This window comes from Manacus vitellinus, unplaced genomic scaffold, assembly GCF_001715985.3.
Source record: "Manacus vitellinus isolate BGI_N305 unplaced genomic scaffold, ASM171598v3 scaffold_32_pilon, whole genome shotgun sequence".
NCBI lineage: Eukaryota > Metazoa > Chordata > Aves > Passeriformes > Pipridae > Manacus > Manacus vitellinus.
Window position 1 is genome coordinate 8,808,299 of NW_021940460.1, and position 26,341 is coordinate 8,834,639.

At 44.5% G+C, this 26,341-nt stretch overlaps 2 protein-coding genes across 4 annotated transcripts; one reads left to right on the forward strand and one right to left on the reverse strand.

The window, feature by feature from the left end:
- Positions 1-2,448: 2,448 nt before the first annotated feature.
- On the reverse strand, positions 2,449-9,045 carry TUBD1 (tubulin delta 1). The gene is made up of 9 exons (XM_008930497.2): positions 8,752-9,045; positions 7,902-8,085; positions 7,207-7,354; positions 6,419-6,635; positions 5,647-5,878; positions 4,798-4,962; positions 4,035-4,175; positions 3,330-3,513; positions 2,449-2,783 (listed from the first exon to the last, which is right to left on the reverse strand). The coding sequence occupies exons 2-9, from the start codon at positions 8,071-8,073 to the stop codon at positions 2,681-2,683; spliced, it is 1,362 nt and encodes a 453-aa protein (XP_008928745.2). The 5' UTR covers positions 8,074-8,085; positions 8,752-9,045; the 3' UTR covers positions 2,449-2,680.
- A 3,858-nt stretch (positions 9,046-12,903) lies between these two features.
- Positions 12,904-25,323, forward strand: RPS6KB1 (ribosomal protein S6 kinase B1). 3 transcript variants are annotated; one of them, XM_018076639.2, is made up of 14 exons: positions 12,904-12,973; positions 13,898-14,018; positions 14,353-14,421; positions 14,817-14,964; positions 15,411-15,468; positions 16,238-16,338; positions 17,210-17,300; positions 17,504-17,594; positions 17,886-17,993; positions 18,289-18,351; positions 19,136-19,213; positions 20,502-20,609; positions 21,163-21,275; positions 21,939-25,323. In XM_018076639.2, the coding sequence occupies exons 1-14, from the start codon at positions 12,942-12,944 to the stop codon at positions 22,174-22,176; spliced, it is 1,419 nt and encodes a 472-aa protein (XP_017932128.1). In that variant the 5' UTR covers positions 12,904-12,941; the 3' UTR covers positions 22,177-25,323. The 3 variants fall into 3 exon arrangements, 2 of the variants coding, with proteins under 2 accessions (XP_017932128.1, XP_017932129.1); XM_018076640.2 differs by lacking the exons at positions 20,502-20,609; positions 21,163-21,275; positions 21,939-25,323 and adding an exon at positions 20,335-20,486; XR_003915939.1 differs by lacking the exons at positions 19,136-19,213; positions 20,502-20,609; positions 21,163-21,275; positions 21,939-25,323 and having other exon boundaries at positions 17,504-17,598.
- The last annotated feature ends 1,018 nt before the right edge of the window (positions 25,324-26,341 follow it).

Genomic DNA, 26,341 nt, shown 5'->3' on the forward strand with positions numbered 1-26,341 from the left:
TATGGACATCCTGTGGGGACTTTGCCTAAAACCAGCAAGGTCGAGGCCACTGATTCTGTTGTTCCTGTCTCTGAGCCATTGGCTTGTGCTGACCTTTGATCCACCTCATTAACTTTAATTGCTAATGAGATAAAGGCCCTCTGCCAGGCTCTGACTATCCCCGTGATTAATTTTATCAATAAAATAGAAAAGTACTGCTCCACCTTCTAATACAAGTGTAAATTATGACTCTTTGATACCAGCTATTCACTTCCTGCCACTTTGACCCTCTGCACATCCTGGGGAAAAAAAACCCCCAGAGGAATCAAAAACTGAAGGCTGGGTTTGGGAAAGGGTGTGAGAATTTCAGGGTTGAGGTCAGCAGTGAAAAACAGTCACAGGAAGAAGCCTAAAGATGCCTCAAACAGCTCCTGTCAGAGCAGTGGAGAGGATTATAACAGATAATCCATCTACACTTTTGTTTTCAACTCTTTTTTCTTTTAAATACTTTTGAGGAACCTGTGTTTGTCAAACTTTGGCTGATGGCTGTGATCCTCTATTGCTGCTTTTAAAAATGTTGTTTTCACGTGGAATTAGGAGTGTTTTCCCTGAATCCTGACTGTGAACAAGTCCTTACAGAGCAACCCTTGATAAGCAGTGATGGCCCTGCTGGCCTGGCTGTGTCTGTGAGCTGCAGAACCTTTCCCTCTCTGTTTTCTTTTGTTAAATAAGGAAATCATTTTTGCTCTGGGGTTGTGCATCTCAGCTGTGTGTTGTGTTTCCTGACATGGCATCAATTCTGCCATCAAACTTAAACAAAGAAACCCCTTCCAGTAACCTGCTGCATTACCTGGAAATCCTGAGCCATAACTGATAAATATGTGGCTGTGTCATCCACTGAGCACCTGCTGCCTTTGCCTCATGCTCAGAATTATAAATACATGGAGATAACAGGTTATTTCTGCCATAAAGTGGGTTATGGTGCTGCTGGATCAATAACCCTTTGCTCTCTTCCTTGTTTCTCAGAGGACTTATCTGCCTTTAGCTTTTTAAACACCTCATTTACCTGTTCTGTGGGACAGGGATGTCTGTGTGGCTGAACATCCTGGGCCTCCTGCAGGAGGGAGAAGCTCCCCAAGGTCTCCTTTCCTGACCCTTTGTTCCTTGCAGTGCCTGTGCTGTTTGTCTCAGCTCGTGCAACCTTTCCTCCAGTTTCTTCTGTGGAAAATACCCAAATTACACACTGGTTGAAAGGGACAAAAACACCCCCCAAAAATCCCTTTGGACCAGAGCAGTGCCCAGCTCTGAGCTGCCACCTTTCAGTTAAAAGTTTCAAGGCCTGGCAAGAAATGGCACTAAAAACCTAAAGGGACACTCTAAAATGTGAAATTTGTCAAGGGAAAAGTCCCTGAGATTGATTTGTTTTTAAACTCTTTTATTTTTTGGCCTGTGGGATTATTTCTATGGGATCATAAGTGTGACATGGGGGGGGAGGAATGGCAAGAATTCCCCAAACTCTCCCTACCATTAAGTGAAAAGCTGACAGAGGCAGGAGGAAGGTTGGTGTTACAACATAATCCTTAATTCTGGACTCTTTTATTCTATATTTATATATTCTTATATTTATTCTATATTTATATATTCTTATATTTATTTTATATTTATATATTCTCTATATTATTTTACATAAATTTAATATTACTGATTTAGTATACATATATAAATAAATACATAAATATTATATATTTATTTTATTCAGCATGTGTGCCTTCCCAAGGGATTCAATCCCTTCCTCCTTCCAGGCTGGTGCAGCTGCAGCTTCCAGGGCACCACCTTGTGGTGGTGGTAAAACTTGTGCAAAACAAAAAAAAACCCAGACAATTCCTTAAATTGCTTTTTGAAATTTAAAAATAGATTAAACACGATATTGCTGTGTCCTGTTCTATTTGAAATCTAGCAGCCATCCTCCTGCCAAATATGTTTCAATAAATAACGAATTAATTAAGTTCTAACATAGAGGAAGAGCAGTTGTTTTGCTTAAACATGTGGTGTGGGTATAACAAAGAGCCAAGGCCTCTGCTGTGCTATAGGGATTTATTTTTCCCAAGTTTTAGGCACAGGGAAATGGTGAGAAAAGGATTTAATTAACTATAACCTCTAATATAACTGGAGGATGACAGGAAAATGAAGAAATCTTTGCCTTTCTCTTAAAAGATGGTTCAAAACTTTTGCTGTTTGGTCAAAGTTAAGGTCCTTAAAATCTAATTTATTCTGACTTTGCTTTAAAGGCCCAGGTGCCACAGTGTTGTATCTTAAATCTCAAATGGAGCTTGGATTAATAATCCTGGCACTGCTGTTTTATCAGCATTAAAGCATTCTGTGGGCAAAGTGTTACAATGAAAATTCATGACAGTTTATATTAAAGTGCCAAAAATTATGTTCAGAGAGGTAGCTACAGTACATAGCAAATGTATTGAAAAATAGGTATTTATTAGATAGATTAAATAAGAATAATACCTGCCCATAGGAATATATTCAGCTCAGAGTCAGTTCTTGCTGTCCTAACACACACACACTGCTTTCAAGACTGAAAACCAGCTCCAGCCCAGACATTTCCATACTTCAGGAAGTTGATGGGAGGTTTTCCAGTGCTGGGTTCTTTCAGAAAAGCTCCATTTCTGACCATTTAAAAGAAATAAAATCAAAGGGTGGTGTAACTGGAGATAACTTGTTCCAGGGTTGTGAAGCTGTCCAGGAAATCTTCCTCTTCAATTCCAAATTTGGTGTACTGGTGAATATAAGCTCTGTGTGGGGAAGGATGGGTAAGACATTGGAAATCAGGGGGGAATCTGACACATATTGGATATTTACTGTGAAAACCCCAAATCAGGATTGGTTTCCACCCTATAACTGTGCTGGTGAGTTTTTACTGTGCTCCCTCGAACTCATTTTGTAATTCCTACTGATCAGTAAGTCCTGACTTGTTTCCAATAGTTTTTATATCTGTGTATTGGTTGAGGAAATAGAATTGCAGCTAAAAAAATTGGGCTAAGTGGGAACTGGAAGGGGAAGTGATTAATGCACACCAATCCCCTCAGTGCTGCTGACTGAGCCAGGAAGTTTTTTCCAGGCCTGTCCACAAGCTGGAAACTAAACCATCAGCAAAAGAGCTTCTGTGTGTTATTTTTAGGATGGTCAAATTGGAATGCACTAAATCTGGGGAGTTTTGGGACTGAGAAAATACACTGAGAGCACTGCAATCTGTGGTCTCACTTATTTACAATGATCTCTCTCCCAGTGAAGATACTGGCAGTTGTTAGTGAAGTCTCAGCATGACTCTTTTGACTTACTTGGAAGCAAACATATTCCAAGCTTTTCCCACAATGCTGTCGAGAGGTTTCAGCAGGAACTGGCTGTTGCTGACCAGAGAGGCAGACTTTTCATACTTGTTAAATGCTCTTGGTGTTCTCCAGGCATTAAAAGCATCCTGAGGCTTTAGCCATGATGTGTACAGGGAGGGATCTTGGAAACTTCCTGGAGCAGAGATAAGACAGCCCTTTTGGTAAATGTAAAGCTGCAGACTCCTGCATCTTGGTCTCAGTTGTCCTGTGTGACTTAATCAAAGCTTGGCAGATCAGTTCAGGCCTTGGGAAAACTCTGCAGAGATCAGCCTGCAGAAAACAGAACTCTGAAACAGACCCCTTGGATTATCTAGAAGTGCTCTCTTGTGTCAGTACTGCATCTGCCAGCCATGCTCATCACTCCAGAAACAGCTAAATGTATTTTCAGACAATAAAGCCAAGAATTTCATCAGATACACAGATTACAGGCTCTTCCTCCTGCCCTGAAGTGCTTCAGGAAGCTGCTGTAAAGACAACAGCCCAAAGCAGTTGGACAATGTGGCCTTGGACACTAAACTGTTTCTAGAGGGAATATTGACCTTTAGTAACCAAACATGTGGCCCTGGGGTGTTTTTATTTTGATCAGATGTGGTGTAAAGAAACCAGAGAGATGTGAAACAAGAACCCCTGAGGTTTGGGGCTTTTCCTCCTTACCCAAGTCCACACTGTGGACATCTTTTCCTCTCAGGATAACCAGGTTGGCAATGGAAGTGTTGAAGTGCAGTGGCTTCTTTGTGGAATGGCTGGAGGGGGTGGAGGAGCCTGGAGGAGGTGGTCGTACTTGCCAGTCAATACCTGTGAGATTTTGGTAAAAAAAGACAGAAAAGATAGTTAATGTTTTGTGAAATGTGGATTTGGAATAGCTGAAGAGGCAGATGGGAACTATCACTGTGCCCCACACTGGAGTTTGTAGCTGCTGCACTTTAATTAAGCAGCAATCACACAATTCCCAGGGAAAAGCAGTGCTAATCCAGCAGTATTTTCCTGGTAGTCACTTGTCTAGCAGAGAAAATGATACCTGTTTCTATCCTTACCAATTGCCAGCCTATTCCCTGCATAACTGGGAGCTATAACTGAATTCCCATGTAAATGGTAGGGGAGAGCTGAGCAGCATTTTCATGAGTAGAAGGTGTAAAAAGAAAACACAGCAATCCCAACCCAAAGAATGTTCCAAATGAAGGATGTAAATTAAGTGCACAGCCACAAACTGTTGGTTTGGTTTGTGTGTTTTCAGTGGCTGTAATTAACTGAGATGGCTGGAAGCAAAGGCAGGAGCAGGCTGAGGGAATGGTTTGAGGAGCAGCTGGAGGCAAATTCCTGCTGAGGGCTCTGAACTGACTGAAGGGAGCTGCACTAAACAATCAGCTTCATCTCACCTGGAGAAATGAGTGAGGAGAGGGGAGGGAATGCTCTGTACCTTCCTCCATCTGGGCATTAGCAATGAGCATCTGCCTCAGATGTTTGATGAGCCCAGGCCAGCTGAAGGTGCTGTAGGGGAGGGAGTTCTCAGGAATCTGAGGAATGTTCCGGAGCCCCAACATCTTGAACTCGGGATGTGGGACCAGTGTCTCCATCAAGTCTCCTGGAAGGAGAAATCAACAGCTGCTCACAAAAAAACACTGCCCAGGGTGGCTAAAACAGGAGGAGAGAGGGAGGAATGTTACAGAGGTTTAGCAATTTCAGACAGGGCAATGCAAACTTGCTGTGTGTTACTGAATTAATAGCTCTGATTTTACAGTTTAGACTTGTCTCACTTCTCAGAATCTCCAGGACTCTCTGCATTGCTAAAGAGATCGACAGACAGATGGGAAAGCTTAATTTTGGGTAACTTTCTCTAATTTCCTGAGGGTATAAACACCAGCTGTTGCTCCCTGGTTGTCTGCTCACCTGTTTTCTGCCTGAGCAAAACACAAAACTTTCAGTTTGTTTCAGTTCATCCAAATTTCTGCCCCCCAGTGAAAGGTGAAGCTCAGCCCAAAAGCACTGACCTGCACGAGTTTGTAAATAGGTACCAGGGGGTCTGTGATCACTTGGAAAAGCAGAAACAGGGTTCTTCTGGTGAAGAATGAAAGCAGAAGTTGGAGGGGTTTATTTTTGACTCTGCTACAACATTGGGATTGGATTGAACTTCTAAATTTGTCTTTTCCTCCACTTTGCCTGCCTGAAAACTTGAGATGTACCCAAATAGTTGAATAAGGAGACTGAAGAACTTCAATTCCCCCCTGACCTGACTAGAGAGAGGTGTGGGAATGACATGGTTTGGTACCCAGTGGGTTCCTGCTGTAGTTTGAGCTCCCCTCTGCTGGGTGAACGGGCTGGAAAAGGCTGCCCAGCTGATGTGCAATGACTTGGTTCACATCCCTGAAGGAGATCTGTTTGATGTTCATCAGCTGGGCACAGATCTTGTGGATGACATCGTTCTCGTGGACAAGGAGGGCGTCTGAGGAGCGGTACAGATGGGACAGAGTCAAAACAGAGTTGTAGTTTTGAACAATGACCTGGGAACAAACAAACAAACAAAAAAACCCCACACAAGTGAGAGTCAAACTTAATCCCTTTCTAATTTATAATCCTCTGGCTGCTGCTGTTTCCTCAGCTGAGATTTAGGAAGTGATTCATTTTCTTTGCCAAAGTGCAGAATGGGGTCAGGAGCTCAGAGCTTTTCCAGGGAAAGAGGGCAAGACCCGTGAAAATCAGGTTATCCATCTCTCTCCATACAAACATGCTGGAACAAAATCTACCTGGGAACTGATTGTACTGCTGAGATAAGATCCCAACAGGAGATTTCTAGTTCTTGTGAAGCTGCACCACTTCAGCACTTGAATTATCAAGAATTTGTTTTGGTGAAGTCACACGTACCAAATATCAGGCAAACAATCCTTTAGCTGTGTTACTTAGTCCTTTGAACTTTGTAAAAAAGTAAAATGTACTTATTTTCCTTCTTATTTCTGTTGTAGGTATTTTATTTAAAAGCAAGCAGCGATTATAAACTTAAAAATTCTCTATAATTCTATATAAAAAGGCAATGTGACATTCACCTCACCAGTGCCATAGGGCCAGATAACGTGGTTTAGGATAAATGAGGCTGGAAAAGCATCTCTCAAGCACTGGGTCACAAATGCTCCCAGGCCTGACCCTGTGCCCCCAGCCATGCTCATGATGGTGAAAAATCCTCCCAGGCGGTCACATCTCTCTGCTTCTCTCTGCACCAGATCCATGATTGATTCCTTGTGTCTGGGCCCGTGGACAGAGTAACTGGGGAGTAACAGAAAAGCAGGAAGGTGAAGCTATTCATTAAGCACATTTTATTATTATTATTATTTCTATAAGCTTGCACTGTCATCCATTCTATCTGCACTAAACAATCCTTAGCTGGGATGTTCATTTTGCAAAACAGCTGTTTATAAACTGGCCTTATTGTTTCCTGTTCTTAACTATATTCTCTCCATTCTAAAATGTCATGTTTTCACTGCAAAGGAGCAAGGCCCTGGCACAGGTTGCCCAGAGAAGCTGTGGCTGCCCCAGCCCTGGAAGTGTCCAAGGCCAGGTTGGAAGGGGCTTGGAGCAACCTGGGATAGTGGAAGGTGTTGGGGTTGGAACTGGATGAGCTTCAAAGTCCCTTCCAACCCAAACCACTCTGGGATTCTATGATTCAAACACCAATTTCATCTTGCAAAAATCAGTTCAAAAATTACACTGCTATCTATATATTTCTACTTTAACTTAAAAATAAATCCTGTTCCATACTAAGCTGCACTCCTGGAGAGTGTAAACAGCTCCTTAGCCTCCACAGTTCCCTTGGGAAGCCTGGAACAGCTCTCCATACCCGTTGGCCCAGTTGTTCCCAGAGCCTTGCTTCTGGCAGAAGTGGGACTGGGTGTTGTATTTCCAGCAGCCAGACCTGGCAGCCATGGCTAAGGTTTGGCTGATGACTTTGGGCTCCATGTCAACCAGCACAGCCCGGGCCACAGGCACTGCAGAGGGAGAACAACAGAATTAACAATAACGTGCCAACATGTTTACAAAAATGGATGGATTTGGGTGGATAGCATGTCCCAGGCTGTATTCCTCCCACCCACATTATCCAAGCCATTAATGGGACAGCACAGGCAGCACAGAAAAGATTTGGCCATGCCCATGTATTGTGCCAAAGACAAATGTGAACTCCAGAGTTCTCTTTCAGGAAAGAACCACTCAGTGTGTTTGATAATGTCAAATTTGGACCCTGTGGGTCCTGCTCTGTGGTGTGATCCATCTACAGCAGAAAATGCAGATGTTTGGAAGGAAAGATTGTTTTGTTTCCAGCTGTGCTACTGGGAAACTGGCTTTGTCTTCTCAGAGCCTTCACTGCACTGATTCTGCTTCCATGTCTGCAGCAGTGTTGTGAGGGCAGAGGGTTAAACAGCCCTTCAAGGCTGAAGGTAAAACTCATTCCTCAACCGAAGGTAAAAGACCTGTTTGATTTCTGTGTCCTGAAAACAGACCCTGTGTGGGGAACAAAAAGCCCTTTTAAAGCTGTACCTCCAGATTCCTCCTCCCAGAAAAACCTCTCCTTGCAGGCATCCTGGTAGGATTGGTTTTCCTTCTTGGAGCAGAGCCCATGAGTGCCACGGATGTCACTGCACAGGCAGCAAAACACCTCGTGCCCAATCTGGTTCCCACACTGCCCAAGCTGGACTGTGACTATTGACATCCTTCTTCAAGCCTGAAAAAGAAATGATGTCTTTAGTAACTGTGGAAAAGACAGGGGGGAAAATAGTTCTGGCGGGTTTCTGGTCCGTTGTGCCATTTTTTGAGGATGGTTATACCACAACCACTGGCTATTTCTGGGGAAAAGCTGCCTGACAGCACCTTCTCCTGAAGGCCAGAAGAGCACAGATGGCAGTTTAAAGGGAAGCAAGAGCTGTTTACTGCTGCTTTGCATCTGGAGGGAGCTGGAACCAGCCACATAGCAAGGGAATTGTTCGTTTTCTTCCTTTTGCTCAGTAGGGCAGGATAGAAAAAAATGATTATAACTCAAAGTTATCGGACTAGGATGTAAAAGCACAATAAGAAAGCACCACATGCCCTTAGAAATGTTGAGCCTGTTCAAAATTGTAGCCGATTTCCAGTCCTGTTCTGCTCCAGGCCTGATGCCAGAGCCTGCTGAGGTGACAAAAGGATTCCCTGGAGCATTCCCCTTGCTTCCAGCACACAGAGCAAAGCTTTTGCCTCTGTACCGGCGTGATTTGACATTTTTTCCCCCGCTCAGCATTTTACAGCAGCTCTGCTTTCTCAGTTTTCTATTCACAGAAACAAGGTCAATTTTTTTTTTAAACTCCGGGCTGCAGTTCCTCATTGCCACCCCAGCTGTGCCGCAGCATTCCCGTACCAGCATTCCCTGGATGGCTGCCGGTGCCTGTGCCGCGTTCTGCGGGAAGGTTTGTGCTAATTTGGATCGCGGTGCGCGATTCCAGCGCCTCTGCCAGCCCGGGGGTTGCTGCGAGACCGAGAATAAACAAACATGTGAATTATCCTCAGGAAAGGCCCGTGTCCGACCTGTGCGACACCGACCGTCCCACCCGGGTGTCCGTGCCCGCAGATCCCCCTCAGGGGCCGCCCCTCGGGGCTCCCCCCTCAGAACCGCCGCCATGTTCGCCCCGAGCCCGGCCGGACCCTCTGCCGGCATCCCGAACCTCGTCCCGATCCCACCCCGGTTCCGATCCCGATCCAATTCCAGTCCAGATCCCGATCCCACCCCGGTCCCGACTGTCCTGATCCCATTCCAGTCCAGAGCCTGATCCCGATCCGCTGTCGGCGGCGACGCCTGATCGCCTGGTCCCGATCCCGTCGCGCTGATCCTGACCCCATCCCATGCCGAGCCCTCTCGCGCGTCCGCCAATCCGATCCGCGAACCTCCCCGCTCCCCGCCCCCTCAGCGCTCCTTTCTTCTCGCCTCCCCACCCTGTATACGGACGCTCCTTCGAACGGCCCGCCCGGCGCATGGCCGCAGCGCTCTGTCCTGGAAGGCCTGGCGGCCGCGCCCGCGCCCTCCGGCTTCGGCCCACCGCACAGCGCGCACCGCTCGCGCCGCTGGCGCGCTTCACAGCGCCCTTTTGCGCATTCGGCGCCGCGCCAGGACTTGGAGGGCGGGCGGGACGCGCGGGGCGCCGGTGCGCAGGCGCGGCGCGCGCGGAGCGGGGCGGGCGCGCAGGCGCGCTGCGGCCGCGCAGGCGCCGGTGATGGCGGCCGCGGCGGGCGCTGCGGGGCCGCCGGCCTGCATGAGGCGCCACTGGGCCCGCGCACTCGCGGCGGAGCCAGCGAGGAGTCATTGGCGGGAGTGTTCCGACATCGACCTGGACCAGCGAGGACGCGGGCTCGGACGAGCGAGCTGAGGAGGGGGTGAGAGGGGGAGATGCGGGCGCGCCGGCGTGGAGGCCGCGGGGCCTGCAGGGAGGGAGGGCAGAGGCGCGGGAGGCGCGCGCGGGGGCCAGCGCTGAGGCGTCGCGGGGAGAGCCGCGCGGGCCTCCCGCACCGCCCCGGAGAGCGCCATCCGGGCCCCGCCAGAGCTCTTCCCTTCGGAAGTTCGGCGCCGGGACGACCGACGGGGGTTGTTTCTGGCTTTGCGTCACAGTCCGCTTGAGCGGCGGGGCAGGAGCGCGGCTCGCTCCGCAGTCGCGGCTCTCGCGGCAAAGTTGAAAGCTCAGATTTAAAGCGCCGCGTTGGGCGGGCCAGAGGGTGTTTGTGTGCTGTGCTGTGCCGTGCTGAGCGCTGCGCCCGCCGTCGGGAGTTCGCGGTTTGCGATGTTCGTTTGGGTTCTGCCGCGGCTTTGGGGGGGTCTCATTACAGTGTCTGTTTATATTTTTCCAGTGATGCTGTTGCTTTTTAAAATTGTTTTTTATATTAAACGTTTGGTGTTGTTTAAACCGCTACTGCATTTATTTTCTGCTGTTTAAATTCTACTGGCATCCTTGGAGTCCTGGAGATCATGGAATAGTTTGGGTTGGAAGGGACCTTAAAGCTCATCCAGTCCCACCCCCTGCCGTGTTCAGGGACACCTTCCACTATCCCAGGTTGCTCCAAGCCCCGTCCAACCTGGCCTTGGACTCTTTTGGAGTGGGGCAGCCACAGTTTCTCTGGGCAGCCTGTGCCAGGGCCTCACCATCCTCACAGCCAGAAATTCCTTCCCAATATCCCATCTAACCCTGCCCTCTGGCAGTGGGAAGCCATTCCCCCTTGTCCTATCACTCCAGGCTCTTGTAAAAAGTTCCTTTCTATCTTTGGTGTAGACTCCCTTCAGGTTCTTTCCTTCAGGACACAATCAGATATTCAGTTCCCCCACTCCATATGAACTGTAGGACGTTGTTTGACAGCTGAAAGCTCCTTGACCTGCAGGGAAAAGCTCTGTTTGTCACCTCAGTAATCAATAAAATACTTGGCTTAAAAAACCCCTGTAATTGCATCAGACAGTTAATGCTGCCAGGAACAGGTTCTGAGGGGGTGGCAAGAAAGTTGAGTTTGTTCTGTCTCCTGTTCCAATAATTCAGTCCCAGGGAACAATTAAACCATTCATTGGTTAATGTGGATTTAAAAACATTGCCTTGACAGAAGTTTCTGTGGAGCAGCAACAAATGCATGTTGGCAACCTCAGCTGGTTCTCAGGTGCCTTTTGCAAACTGATAAAGGAGAGTGAGAAGTGGAATTAAACCAGCTGAAAATCAGGGAATGTCAGAGCAGGGAAGAAGGGGACCATCAGGAATGTGTGAGGGGGAGGATGTTTCAGTGGAAGTTGTCTCTGTGTGTGTCCTACAAGGATCAGAAAGGTGTTGCAGTGGGGGTCATTAAACTGGCAGTGATTGAGGTGGGAAGTCAGGACTGTGTTGTCTCATCTCTGGTGCCTCCCAAAGCCTTGGGGGAGCCCAGACACATCAGCTGTGGGTTGGAATAGGCACAGCCATCCCAGAAAATCTGCAGGATTGTTAAATGCAGCGTTTCCTCAAAAGCCCTGTGGTTGTTTGCACTAATTATTGTGGTGTGAAAAACCACCCAGCCTTAATTTTGGTGTTTGTGAGGAGTGAAATAACGTACAGACTGAAGGGCTGCTGGTGCTGTGGAAGGAGAACAAACCCTGATAGAGCAGAATGGTACCTAAAGTGCATTTTGGTCAAGTTCATACTGGGAATGAAACCCAGAGTTCACAGGAGCAAGAGCAGCACACAGAAACTTTTCCAGAACCATTGGGTAACTGGAGGGGTTGCTCTGGGAACGTGATGGGTGTTTATTCTCTGTGTTTGTTGATTTTTTTAAAATTCATTTGTTGGCATCAGGAGTGGGGTCAAGGGCAGGCTCAGTGGGTTTGTTGTGAAACGTGTCAATAAGCTGAGTTTTAATAAATGCCAGCAGGGCAGGAGCTGGAAACAAACCTGAGCTTTTGGAGTCCCTCAGTGCCTGTGGTGCTTGTAGGAGTTAAATTCCCCTTTAGCCCACCCAAAATGAACCAGCCTCTGTAAACTTGAACATTTCAATGGTCTGGAAGCTGCTGAAAGTTTCTAGTTTTCTTTGGTTAGCCTTTTCACTTAGATAATATTTGAAATGCACTCCTTGGGCTGCTTTTTGCAGCTCTCAGTGGTTTTTCTTTCCCTCCTGTTTCTCTGAATTTCACAGGTCACTCAGTTTATCTGTATCTCCTTGCAGTTGTCATTTTTTTTGTCCATACTTTTAAAAATAAAAGTTCTGGGGTATAGTTAAGCTCCCTAGAAGCTGGCCCATGAAATTCCATTTGCATTCATTCCAGCTGTCTGCTTGCTTTGCACTTCTTTTGCCATGCAGAGCCCCAGTGAGAGGGAAGTATTATCTTGCAGAAGGGATCAAGTTGAAAATTCTCTGAAGGAAATATCTCTTCAGAATTAACCCCCATTCCTCACTGGTGACTGGTTCTCATGCTGAAGTGCCTGAACTTTCCTTAGTAATATTTACATTCATTAATCTGTGGAGTGATTATTGGTCAGGAAAGGTGTTTAACATCAGAGGAAAGCTGAATTCTTTCATTATTATTAGGATTGAATTATTCTCAGTATAAAATAATAAAACCTCTGTATATTATTTGGTTTTAGTGCACATGAGTCCCAGCTCATCTATTCCCATAATCTTTCTTATTGTTCTGATTTGCATAGTACTGTAATAGGACTTTAAAATCCATATGTAAGAGCAACTATAAAGAAAAATGCAGTGTCTTAATACTTTCCAAATTCTCATGGGGCTGGGAATTTGTACCTGTAACATTTAAGTGATTAAATAACAGCACAGCCAGGTAAGGCAGTGGTTCCCTGGTCACTCTCTGAGATCTGTGGAAATATTGCAAATCTTGCACAGAATTTTGTGCATTTTTTTATCTTCTGCTGAGAATTTATTATTCCTGACCTTTAGACTTGTTTGATTACGTAAGTTAAAATTATATCTATTTCTTTGTAATGTAACAAGCTATAAGACACATCAGTGCATTTCTTTTTAATGATTTTTTTTTCTTTTTCTAATTAATCTTCCTTCTACCCCTCCCATCCCCAGGGTCAGTTAAGTGAGAGCATGGACCATGGAGGAGTTGGCCAATATGACCTGTAAGTTGCTGCTGGAAAATATCCTGTATCATTCATGCCAGCCTCACATAACTTCTCATTTTGTCCCATTATTAAGGCAAACAGAAAATGCTGTCACTCTGGCTCAAATCTGAGTCATTTCTAGACATTTCACTATTGCCTCACATTAAAATTTATGACTTGCATCTTGAAATGATGATAACAGAGTAAAATCCTGGTGAAACCTTGCTGCTTGTCTTTTAATCCTTGTTTCTCCAGCAAGGATTGTTGGAGAAACCCTGAGTTCAGGAGACAGACACCTCCAGCCTGGCTTCATTTATAGTTCCCAGATTATTCCAGTGGGGAGAAGGAATAATTCCAGCAGTTCAGCCACATTTCCTTGAGCAGGATCAGTCTGTGTAACTTTGGCAGAGCTGGAACACAGTTTAGAAGCCTCCTTAAATTATGGATCAGACTTTTGTGGCATGTTCAGAGTTATGAGGCTCCTCCTGTTACAGCTTTTTCTGCAAGGGATTTGTATTCTGGAAGTCTCCCCATGGCTGCTGGGGCTGCTGAGTGTGATCTGACACTTAATCACCCCTCAGAGCCTCGTGTTTCCTTGAGGTCTTGAAGAAGTGTCTAAGTCAGTTGGAGGCTTTGATCTTCCAGACTTAACTCTGGTGTATTGCAGAGCATTGTGCATTGAAATGAAGGGATTTGAGGGAGATCTTGATCCTCTAAATCCCCAAAATTTGCAGGTAATCTCCTCTGTGCAAGTTGACACTTGGAGCTTTGCAAAGAATATTTCTTTTCTAAGTGACATTCCCGGTGCTGAGGGTTCCCCAGATCCCCCGGGGAGTCGTTCCTTGCTCAGGCAGGCTGTGCTTGTCCCAGAGTCACTTGCTCCCTTTCAGTGATCATTTAGGAGTATCAGGTAGGCTTATATCCATGTTTTGTTCTCTCCAGGGGCATGGAACATTGTGAGAAGTTTGAGATTTCAGAGACCAGTGTGAACAGAGGCCCCGAGAAGATCCGGCCCGAGTGCTTCGAGCTGCTGCGCGTGCTGGGCAAGGGCGGCTACGGCAAGGTGAGGAGCTCCTGATCCCTCCCTGCAGGAACAAATCCACTGATCCCTCCCTGCAGGAACAAATCCACAGCATGGGAAAGGGCCTTCTGCTGCCTTGGGCAAGCTCTGGTCTTCCCAGCCTGTTTTCTGCCAAGTTCATTCTGCCAGAGGGGAACCCCACGGTTGATGTGGTGGGACAGAGGTCCTGGCAGAGCATCTCCAGCAGGAAATGTCCCAAAGTGGTTCTGGGTCCCCCCACCAGCAGCCTTGTGGTTTGTGGGTCATGTCACCTCTCTTTGGCAGAACTCTTCTTCTAACTTCCTTTTTTCCTGATTGCTTTTGTGTTGTTGTTCAGGTGTTTCAAGTACGGAAAGTAACTGGAGCAAACACCGGGAAAATCTTTGCCATGAAAGTTCTTAAAAAGGTAACCTGGATGTTCACATTTCACTGTTACCCCACAACCTAACCTTGCATTTAGCTTTTACAATTGTCTAATGATTTATTCTGCCTAAAAATAAATTTTAATATATATACAGTTGATAACCGGGTACGGTTGAAATTCGAATTTAACTTTAAATTTTTCTGTCTGGGTAGTTCTTAGCAGCTCATTTAAATAGGCCAGGAGATCCCTTCCAACCTAAATTACTGTGTAATTCTATGAAATAAAGACTTAAACTTATGCTGTGGTGAATTTGTTTTCTTATGCTGTTGCTGACTCATACATAGTGTGGTGGTTTAATAAACTCAGGATTGAACTCAATATAAAATCTGCCTTGTTTAACATGTTCTTGTACTCACCTCTCCCTGCTTTTTTTGCAGGCAATGATTGTAAGGAATGCCAAGGATACAGCTCACACGAAAGCAGAGAGGAATATCCTGGAGGAAGTGAAACATCCCTTCATTGTAGACTTAATTTATGCCTTTCAGACTGGTGGAAAACTCTACCTCATCCTTGAGTATCTCAGTGGTCAGTATTTGAAATTCTCTTACCTGCTGGTGTTCTACACAACCAAGAAATTGGGGTTCTCACCCCACGAGTAAAAGGCCAGTTAACAATTGGCTTGGTGTCTTAAAATGTGAAGCAGCTTAGTATTAAAAACACCTAGAACAACATCAATAAACTTTCTAATTCAATGAAATTGGGCATTTTTGTGTGTTACACTAAGACTGGGTGCAGTCAGAGAGTCCCTGAGGGTTTAGTTCTTGCAGGTTCTTCATGACAGAAGAAAGTATTCCCTTTATTTCAGGGGTAAGGAAACAATCACAGATTAGAAACAGACTTGGGGATTTTTTGTGAAACGTGTTGTACAGCAGGAAAAAATACCTGTTGTTTATAGTTTTCCTAGAAAAGAGACTTTTGGCTTACTAAAAATGATACTTTAACTGAGTATAATCTATTTTTTCTCGTGACAGGAGGAGAACTATTTATGCAGTTAGAGAGAGAAGGGATATTTATGGAAGACACAGCTTGGTAAGTGAAGCTATTTTTGTACATTAATAGTTAGGGGTTTTTTTTCCAAGTGCTTAAACTATATATAAGTAGTCAGTCATTTCAAACTGGTGAAAAGAGCAGCTCAGTGGGTTTGGGGAGGGTGTCTGTGCTGCACTTACCACTTTGTGCTGCTGTAACTCCAGTCTTTCCACAGAGGAGGGTCCACTGAGGGTGTTTTCCACAGGGCTGTGGTCAGGGAGGTGTTTTGGGTGTTGGAGAAAAAGCTGTGAAAGATTTGCTGTGAATGTGGTTTTGTTTGTTCTGGATCCACACCCAATTTCCCAGCCAGTTCCAGGATTCCCAAGGCACTGCCTTATTGATTAGGCTTTACACTGACTGCAGTTGTTCTTCCCATGGACAATGCCCTGGGAAAGCTCTGATGTCCATGTGGGACTGGGTGCTGCCAGTTACCTCTTAACTTCATTATTTCCTTTCAGCTTTGCCACCTAGATGTGGTTAGACACATATTTGAACCACTAAAAATGGTTAAAAATTCAGATTCCTCCAAACATATTCATTCTCAGATACCTACTGAGCAGGTAAACCCAATGCTAATATGTCATTTTGTGGTTCTTGGGGTTTGGGTGACTTTTAGGCAAACCAACCTCAAAGGCATCATTGTTTTTCCTTTCTTCTCTCCCAGACTTCTAATGCTGCTTTCAAGGAACTGTTGCTAGGTACATAATAGTGCTTGAACTGCTTTGCATGATTGAATATGTCTCATTTTGTGGCATGTGTTTCCTTTCAGCTTTTACTTGGCAGAAATCTCAATGGCACTGGGGCACTTGCATCAAAAAGGAATCATCTACCGGGATCTGAAGCCAGAGAACATCATGCTCAATCACCAAGGTAGAAAGGCAGCCCTGAGTCAGCTTGGCAGATGTTGGAAAACACTTCTGCAAAGGTCCCAACTCCTCACTCTGAGGAGAGTTTCCCTAGAGCAGGAATTGCCAGAGCTGATTGGCCTCAGTCACACACTGAGGTTCTGTGGGGCCCCAGCGAGCTCCAGGTCCTGTGGGTACAGACCCACATGTTGGGAGATTTGGTTGACTTGCTCTTTGTGCAATTTTTCCTCTACTGGATCATTGTAAAGCTCATAAATATCCGTGTCTTCAGCGCAGAATCCATGACATTTGGGTCCATGGGGGTGTTAGGAAAGGCAGTTCAAGGCAGGATGTCACATCTTTTGCTGCAATGACTTCCCCAGCTGCTGAGGCTTTGCCTGACAGCAGTTTCAGTTCCTGATGCAGTTCCAGTGACTGTGTGTCACTGATTATTCTGGCAGTCTGTACCAGCCACTATTTCCATGTTTTCTTAAACAACTGATTTACTTAGTCTGAGTCTTTGTACTGAATTATTCAGGGCACTTTGTTGAATATTGTTCTGTGCACTTTGAGGCAAGCAGTAAAATTCAGTTACCTACTTTCTTAGCTGAATGATTCTTTAAAATCTCCACGTTTAACTACAGTTGTCTATCTGTGAGTAAGTTCTGGTGGTTTGTCTTGTTTCTCTTCAAGTGGCAACATTTAGTTTTATCTTTGTGTGATTACCTCGTTCTGTTTTATGACTCTATTGCTTTGTCAGACCACTGAAAATATCTGGAAGTAGCTCAGAGTTAATAAATACAGACCCACGTTGAATTTTCTGGTTTTTAATGTTACTTACAGAGATGTCAGAATTCTGTAATTCAAGTCTGAAATTTTTCTGTGTTTCCTTTCAGGTCATGTAAAACTGACTGACTTTGGATTATGTAAAGAATCTATTCATGATGGAACAGTCACACACACATTCTGTGGAACAATTGAATACATGTGAGCTGCCTGATGACACACAAAAGTATTACTCTGCTCTGGGGGGAATGGCTGAATTTTGCCTTTTTTAACTGATGGTTCATATGTTGAGCGACTTAGGAAAACTTTACTTGATAAATGTAAACTTTGCTTGAAAACTAGGAGTCAGAATTGGCATTAAGCTGGTTAAAACACTCTCATATTTTCAATTTTTCTGCTCACAGGGCCCCTGAAATCTTGATGAGGAGTGGGCATAACCGTGCTGTGGACTGGTGGAGTTTGGGGGCATTAATGTATGACATGCTGACTGGAGCAGTAGGTGCACAGTTATAATTGCATGTATTTCCCTTTGTAGCTGTTGTAGTTCCCTGTGTCCTCACTCAGATGCATGTATAAATACACATCATTTATATATCATGCAGACTGCAATAAGAAATAAGTTGTGTTCACTACAGTCTTGAGCTGCTTTTATCCAAAGAGTGATTTTCAAGTCCTGTTTGCATTAACTTTTCCTGCTTTGTGAATGACTGAAGTGAGTTGTGCATGCACAAAAAAGAGATCTGAACAAGTCCTTTTTTTTTCTCCCCTTCCAATGGTGCTTTCCAGCCTCCTTTCACTGGGGAGAACAGAAAGAAGACAATTGACAAGATTCTCAAGTGTAAACTCAACTTGCCTCCCTACCTCACACAAGAAGCCAGAGATCTGCTTAAAAAGGTACAACTTTAATGCCTGTCAGTGCTATATATTTTGGAGGAAATAAAAATACAAGGATACCACTATGGCTGCTCAGTCCAAGCTTGATTTTATTACTAAAGCAGTCAGTTTTGTGTTGTGTGGTACAGAAAGTGATTTTCCTTGGAAATACAGTAGTTTTCTAACAAATGCAGATTTTCTGGTCATTCTGTATTCATTCTGCACAGTGTTCATTGAGGTGATGATTCATGTCAGGACTAGTCTAGTCATAACAGCACAACTAATTCTGCTTTTTTGGATGTTGTTTCTCATGAAGCTGCTAAAAAGAAATGCTGCCTCACGTCTGGGAGCTGGTCCTGGAGATGCTGGAGAAGTTCAGGTAACTTGCACTTAACTCAAGAACTCTTAAATTACCTCACTGAGGAGAAAACAGCTCTGAGGGTCCATCAGGGCAGGAATCTGTCTGTCTGTCTGTCTGTCTTGAAGGGTAATGAGCAGAAAGGCTGCCATGTGTGACAGCTGATCCAAATCTGAAAGCTTTAAAGCTGCACAAAAACAGCTGCCTACCTGCTGGATAATTGGCGATTTGGAAGATAACTTCTATTCTTTACTTCTGCCTTCCAGTAGATCTTTTCTACCAGTTGTACACTGCTAATTGTGCAGCCCTGGAAGGGTGATGATACTCTCAGCTGGTGAAAACCCTGCCAGCCCTTGCATTAGTGCAGCTATTCCAAGGGAAAAATTAGCTAAAAACTAAGGCAGAGGCTTAGTCCCTGTTGCCTCCAGCTTGACTTTTGTTTTTGTGGTGCCATTAACAGCATGTTAGAGAGTTCTCCTTATTTCCCAGTTCTGATAACTTGTCATTAATACAATGTTTTGTCATGGTTTTTAGGTATCCAACTTTAAAAGTTGAGGTATTTTGCCCGTGAACTGACTTTTTCTAACCCTTTCAAGGAAAGCATTGCAGGGACAGGAGGTGTCTGCCTTGGAGGTGTGGTACCAATTCTCAGCTCCTCTGATGTAGAATATATTGCACTGAACCCAGCTGTGATTTTGGAAGGAAAGCCACCAGGGAAAGGGGCTGAGAAGCCCCTGTTAGTGGTTCAATTTGGGTGGTTTGTGCCCCAGAGGAGGTGCTGACTGTGCTGTTGTAACCCCTGCAGGCTCACCCCTTCTTCAGACACATCAACTGGGACGAGCTGTTGGCACGAAAGGTGGAACCTCCTTTTAAACCCTTATTGGTATGTACTGGGAATGCTGGGAGATGCTCCCTGTGTGCCTTTAGGAGAGGTCTTGATGTGGGATTACAGACTGGAGTGCCACTGATTCCTGGGACTTAGGTCACAGCTTGGGTGACAGATTTACTGCTGTCAAGTCAGAGGCAGATCTGCCCTGCCCCCTGATCTGCTTCCCTTTGAATTCCTCCTGCTTCTCACCTGGAGGTTAAACAGACTTGCAAGTGCAGCTCACTGTCAATCTCTGCTTCTGAACCCTCTACAGTAAGTCAGTACTTAGTTTCAACTAAAATGAGAAATAGCTGCTAAGCAAAAGTCAATGAAATCACCTAATTAAGCATTTGGTTATTAATATTTACAGTGCATCTTGCTACAGGCAGCACTTAGAGTTTACCTCAAACCAGTGATGTGATGTGATCTCTGTTATCCCATCTTATATTTTGAGGTCTGTTTTTCCCTCTGGGTACAATTAGCTACAGCAACAGTGGGTTTTGCCACCCCCATAGTTCCCAACTACTAAAAATCTCACTTTAAACTGGCTCAGGCATCACTGATGTCCAGCAGCTCCAGCATGGGGACTGCAGACCTTTTTCCCTTCACCCTTTTGAATGAAATTCAGAAAGACTCAAGACTGGTATTTCTGAATGAATTATTGAAGCTGATTTGGGTTTTTTCTGTTATTAGCAATGCTATGAAAGTTACTTGTACAAACCAGGTGGTTTTTTCCAAATGTGCTTCCAGGGTTGCATGAGGGGCCACACAAATGAATCCGTTGCCTTTCCACAAAGAGTGAGAGAAGGAAACTTGGAGTTACTGTTGTTCTGTGGCCAAATTAAACAATATTCATAGTCACTTATTCCAGAGTTGTCCTCCATCCCTCACAGTGTAAACACTTTTGTATCTGCAAAAATGGGATTGAATTATCTGGAGAGGTTCCAAATTCTGAGAGTTGCAACTGTTCTGGTTGTGACGAGGGCTAAACTTGGCAAGAAACTGGCGTTGTCATTCTGAAAGTTTCTGTTTGTAATTTGAGATTTTTTTTATTTTTTTTTTAAAGGCATCTTTTTAATTTTGTGTTCCTTTTTGATCCATAATTTTTGCCCCTCCCCCTTGCCTTTATTTCTCAGTGTCAGTGCCCATAGTGACCTCCCACTGGCAGCGACAGGATTCCGACACCACTCCAGGGTTTTACTCCAGCAGAGCTCTGCCAAAAACCTATGGAATGAACTCCACCCAGAGGCTGCACTGGTTGATATCTGTAATATAAACCCTTAACCATTTTGTTTTTGCAAAGCAATCTGAAGAGGATGTGAGCCAGTTTGATTCAAAGTTTACACGTCAGACACCTGTTGATAGCCCAGATGACTCAACTCTCAGTGAAAGTGCCAACCAGGTCTTTCTGGTGAGTGAGGAATGGCTGGAGAGGGAGGTTTTTACTGGGAGCAGGGGGGCACTGCAGCTAAATTAATTCTCTGGAATCCTACCTGATATTCAAAGCAAACCCTCATCACTGGACACAAACTGTGACAGATTGGAGATGTTGAAGGTCTCTGAGGACACCTCTGGATATCACCTGAGCATATCTCTGACATTTTCTTTATACCCCAGCCAGCAAACGGTGCCTCCTTTGTGGAATGTCAGCACTCTGAATCAGAGCTGCATTCTGAACCCTGGCCACGGGGTTGCTTTCACAGCCATGCAGAGAGAACAATGTCCAGTCCATAGAGCAAAATTAATTAAAGTGAGGGTGCCTGTGGGAGTCTGGGAGCAGAAACAGCCGGGTTGGAGCATCAGGTTGGGAACTCCCCAAAGTCCCACTGTTCGCTTCAAGGAGTAGAAGTTCCTGTGTCTGCATTTACTCTTCCTTTTGTAATTTTCTGATCATAATCAGGTTTTCATGTGGTCACTGCAGAGTGATCCCCAGGGTGAATGTTGCCTCCCTTGCTGTCTTGCAGGGTTTTACCTACGTGGCTCCATCAGTACTTGAAAGCGTAAAAGAGAAATTTTCTTTTGAACCAAAAATCCGCTCCCCTCGCAGGTTCATCGGTAGCCCAAGGACACCAGTCAGGTACCTCTCTTTTATTCCTTCTTTTCTTTTTTTGTAACACACCTTTTGACAAGTAGAAATTCAAAATGCAGCCTTGCTTCTCAGCCCAGCACTTCCGTTCGAGTTACAGGATTGACCCTGTTTTACAAACCACCTTATCATGATAAATCTGTGGGGTTTGGCAGCACAGGAAGTACTAATTTGCTGCTTTTTGGTGCTGCTGCAGCCCCACTCCGGTGGCTTTGGTTCACCATCCCTCTAGAACTGTTTCAGAACATCCTAAGAGCTTTGTGCTGCTAAAGAATCGTGTTAGTCCAGAAAGAATCATGTCAGTGCAGTCAGTGCTCTTTGCTCAGATTGGCAAGTTGGAAGGATTCAGCAATATCTTGGTACTAACAAAGAACCAACAAGAAAAGATGGTTATGATTGAGCAAAAATTAGTGGTTTTTTTTTTATTCCTGATAAGCCTTTCATTGATTCTGCAATCACCTAGAAATGCATCCTCAGCTGACAGGAATGTACTTTACAAGAGACAGTGGTAGAAGCTCCCCGTGGAAATTTCTCAAACTTCTGGAAGTGGAAGGAAGAATTAGAAATGCTTCTCAATAGGCATTTGAGCTTCCTGCAGAGTGACAGATCCCCCTCTGATCTCCAGCTCTGATCTGTGTGTTTCTTGTTTTAAAGCCCCGTCAAGTTTTCCCCCGGGGAATTCTGGGGAAGAGGTGCTTCTGCCGGCGCATCGACCGCTCAGCCACCTGTGGAATACCCGATGGAGACGAGTGGGATAGAACAAATGGATGTGACAGTGTGTGGAGAGGCTTCAGCACCGCTTCCAATCCGGCAGCCAAACTCTGGGCCCTACAAAAAACAAGCTTTCCCCATGATCTCCAAACGACCAGAGCACTTGCGCATGAACCTATGACAGCACCGCGGCTGGGAGCCGAGAACAGACGGGAGCCCCCTTGGAGCTGAAACACGAGGGCTTGTTTGGTTTACTTTTAAAAAAAGTGACAGTATCAAAGAGTCAGTCATTGCACAGAGAGACTTGGAAAGCAAAGAAAAAAAAACGGATTTTTTTTTTTTTTGGTTTTTTTTTTTCCTGTCAATCAATGGTGCATAAAAAAAAAAAACAACAAACTTTAGCAAATGGTATTGCAGAACTCTAGGCACGTCATCTAACGATTCCAGTGACATCTGCTCACCTTATCAAGGATTTCTCAGCTTGGAACTGACAGTATTAAGGGTCAGGATGTTGCTCCAGAATCACTGGTGTAGTGAATGTGTCGAGGAGGGTTAGCCCTTTCACTAGGCAGAGGATGAAACGCCTGTGCTTGCAGCTGAGGGGTAATTAGCATGCAAGCTTCGTTAAGAGGTTTCCTACAACGGGGCGGAATCAAAGATGAAAGCTAAAATTAATTGGTATCTCACGTTCAAAACATAATGAGTTTTTTTTATATATATATACAAAAAAAAAAATATATATTTTTCAAATAGATTTTTTTGATTCAGCTCATTATGGAAAGGATCCCAAAATTGCAAATGCAGAATAATTGGTGAAGAAAGTTGTTTGGTTGGTTGGTTTTTTTTCAAGGCTCTGGTTCTGATTCTTCTCCTCATCAAACAACAAATCAATAAGTGAACCACTGGCCAGCTTGGCAGTGTGGGGTGGGAGAGGACTGTTTTTCACTTGCTTCCCCAGCTGAAGTCCCTGTCCTGCAGGGACCGACGGATCTAATCAGAGGCAATGCTGCTATGTTGTTCTAGGCTTAACTGGAAGCCACGGGCTCACACACGTCCTGCTTATTTCATCCCTGTCCTCAGCAGACATTTCACTGGGAAACATCACTTTTTTTTGTCCCCTTGTGCTGGTGGCTGGGCTGGAGGCAGCTCAGCACAGCCAGGTTCTTACCCACAGCGAGATCAGGAGACTGTGCATCCCATCACAAGGTCAGTAGAGATCTATAGCAAGTCCCCCAGGGGACAGAGACAAACCCTGCATAGCAGAAGGAAATAACTATTTTTGTAACAGGTGGGTAAGAATTTGAGGATTTTTTTTTTTTTTTAAAGTATAATAATTATTAATAAAATTTTGCTTACAGGAGCTCCCTGCCATTATACATTTCTAAATTTCTCCACTTTTTTTTTTTTTCTATGCTGGGGCAATAAATTTGCTGATTGTACAAGAAAAAGTGTTCAATGGCCTTTCAGTGAATGTCTTCCACAGTGGGTCAGAACTTGAGCAACCTTCATTTAGGAAACATGTTCTAAGGACACTATTTATGTTTTTAAAACTGTCACACGATCTGTACAACTGACTTACAGGTACAAAGAATAAAATAAAGGTAAACTTTACCTTCCTTAAATATATACTTCCTGCCTTAAAGAAAGCATTTCCATGAGCATAGCTGGTGAAAGGGTTAAAATCTGCAGAGCTTTACACTAGTTTAGGGTGTGTCTGCTGTGTGTGTGTGTGTGGAGATGATCCAGCTGCATCCAAGTCCTGTCACTTTTTGCCTGCCACACGTTGCATTATCCTTAGTCAAACTGTGCAAAGTCTACTTCTGGTGTTTCACAACAGTAGGGATTTTTTTATCCTAGATTTCCACTTACTCTGTGGATACTGAACCTTTTTTGAGCCATAGGATCCAAGCCATAAAACTCTCTCAAGCATTGAATCCGCTCAGTGCTCTTTGCTCAGATTTGCAAGTCGGAAGGATTCAGTGATACCTTGATACCAACAACAGAAAACTAGCAAAAATTAAGATTTTTTTTTTTTTTTCTTCCTTTTGTTAAAAAAGTTTTAATTTCCTGAGGCAGATGAAGTTCCCTTGCAGTGCCACAGGTTGTGCTGGAGGATTGCCATTGTTCAGGGGGGGCGTTGTGAAACCAAAACCCAAGTGCTCAGGAGCTGTTTGCACTCTGCATATCTGCAAACCTGGCTGCATTCTGGATTGCACTGTTTGCACGGGGAATATCTGCCAAGGCCTCAGCCTCCAGCCCCTGGAGCCTCTGTGCTGCTCGTTCCTGAGGTGCCCTGACGTGGCCACTGAGGAGAAAGGGACTTGCTTAAAAAATAGTCATTTTTGGAGGCAGATCTCTCTTGGTCCCAGTTACAGCCACCGGTTGCTTTTTGCTTGGCTGGGTAGATTGTCCAGTGGAATTGGTTTATTATGGCTGGCAAGAATGGCAAGAGTTGTTTGTCTGAGTTCACTGAGGAATTACAACCCCCAACTCATCGGTTTTCCAAGGAAATTCCATGTACTGTCAATGTTTCATCCCATAGGTTCTAAGTTGAATTCCCTACCATGACTGTGAAACTTTGGGAGTGTGACTCAGACAGCAAGCACACACTATGCAATATGGTTTATCCTGTATTTATTTGTAAAAAGATCAGACATAGATCCTCTATATATATATATAATAGTGTCAAAATTACTAGTTGTGAACTGAGGGGAGTGGAGTTGTAGCTCCTGTCTGGCTATTTCAGATAAGTGCAGAATGCATTGAATATTGGAGAGCTTAACAAGTGCTTTCTTTTGTTCATTTAAAAATGTCTTAAATTTTTCATTAGAGTATAGAATCTTATTTTTTTTATTTTGTACAAGCTGCGCTTTTTTAATTATAATCACTGAAAAATTCACTATAATTTGATTTTATAGGATTTTTGTAGCATTACAAAAATATAGTAAAACCGAGGTTAATACCTGTTGTGGCTAACCATATAAAAAGTATTAAATCTTAAACTTGAACAAAAGTCATATTTTTTTTTACTAGATGTTAAATAGGGAAATATTTTGTTCTGCAGGTCATTCTCAGAAAAGGTTTCTAGGTCAGCTGTGTTACCAGCAGTTTTTCTTTTTCCCATTTGATGCAGAAACTCTTCTGGTATAAGATATTCCGAATTCCATCAGTTTTCTTGTGGGAGTGATGCATTTGACGCCATTCGTGTACTAAATTGTAATTTTGGGAATGCTGGAATAATTCCTACCAAGACTGTCTTAATTGTGCCATCTGACATTTGAATGTCATCCTGGTATTAGCTCATAATAAAAGATAAAAATCAACGAGTCAATTGTTCTTTTGAATATCCCTTTTTTCTGGTCCTGCTCTCTGAAGGCTGAACTGCTGGAGAACATTTCATGGCTGAGTCCACTCTGCAGTGGAGGTTTATTTGGGGCCTGTTCTTTTTTCAGTATTAACTCCCAGCTGTTCTCACTGTTAATCAAAAAGTGCATCAAGCACTGAGGGAGGACTCTTGTTTTTAGGACGTGGTTGGGGTTTGGTTGGTGTGGTTAAATTGTCTCTACAGGATAGTTGCTGTTTCATTTTCCCAGTTCAGAGGGAAATCCTTTATCCTAAGGGGGAAAGGAGGAGGAGGAGTCATTAAGAACAAGGCAAATTGAATATTTTTCCTGCAGGTCCTTGGTGATCCACTGTGTGCAGTTCCCAAATATGAACTTCTACAGGTTGTTCTCTTCCAGATTAACTCCATTTGCAGCTGCTGCAGGAACACACCTGAGCTGCCTCAGTACAGACAAGGTAATCCCTGGTCTGGGTTCATCTTTCCCAGTTTACTGGGACTAAATGTCCTCAAGTGCTCAGTAGGATGGTTGTGAAGAGCAACTAAAAGCAAATTTAAACGTGTCAATCCCAGTGACCTGTTTCTTTTTTAGGAAGTGGGAAGGCCCTGAGTGTAACTATGGATGGAAATCATTGTCTTTATGACAGCTTGGATGGGAAAGGGAGGGAGGAGGAATTCCCTGAGAACAGAAAGGACCTGGGAGATGCTCTTTGGCTCAGCCTGTTACCGAGGGCTGGGCCCCTCACCTGGGCTGTGGGGCTCAGAAAAAGCAGCTGTTGGTTGTCACCTGTTCTCTGTTCTGCCCCTGCAGAGTCAGATGTGCTGCCTGTTGGTGATCCTGGCCTGGATTAGGAAGAGCTGCATCCTAATTCCATGTGGATCAGAGAGGGTGGCATTCCTGGAGGTGAGTCCCTGCCTGCTCTCCCTCTCTGTATCTGAGAATGAGCCGTTTCATTGATGAAGTGTAAATCTAAACCAATCCGTCAAAATCTCTTCGTAGTTCTTT

Bases quoted from the DNA above. Each gene is read 5' to 3' on its own strand.
- TUBD1 (XM_008930497.2), bottom strand. From the start codon at position 8,073: ATGTCAATAGTCACAGTCCAGCTTGGGCAGTGTGGGAACCAGATTGGG. The intron at 7,355-7,901 runs GTACAGCTTTAA...CTCCCTCTGCAG, and splicing joins CTGGGAGGAGGAATCTGGAG to TGCCTGTGGCCCGGGCTGTG. The intron at 4,176-4,797 runs GTACAGAGCATT...AAAATCTCACAG, and splicing joins TAATGCCCAGATGGAGGAAG to GTATTGACTGGCAAGTACGA.
- RPS6KB1 (XM_018076639.2), top strand. From the start codon at position 12,942: ATGGACCATGGAGGAGTTGGCCAATATGACCT. The intron at 15,469-16,237 runs GTAAGTGAAGCT...GTTTCCTTTCAG, and splicing joins TTTATGGAAGACACAGCTTG to CTTTTACTTGGCAGAAATCT. The intron at 16,339-17,209 runs GTAGAAAGGCAG...GTTTCCTTTCAG, and splicing joins CATCATGCTCAATCACCAAG to GTCATGTAAAACTGACTGAC.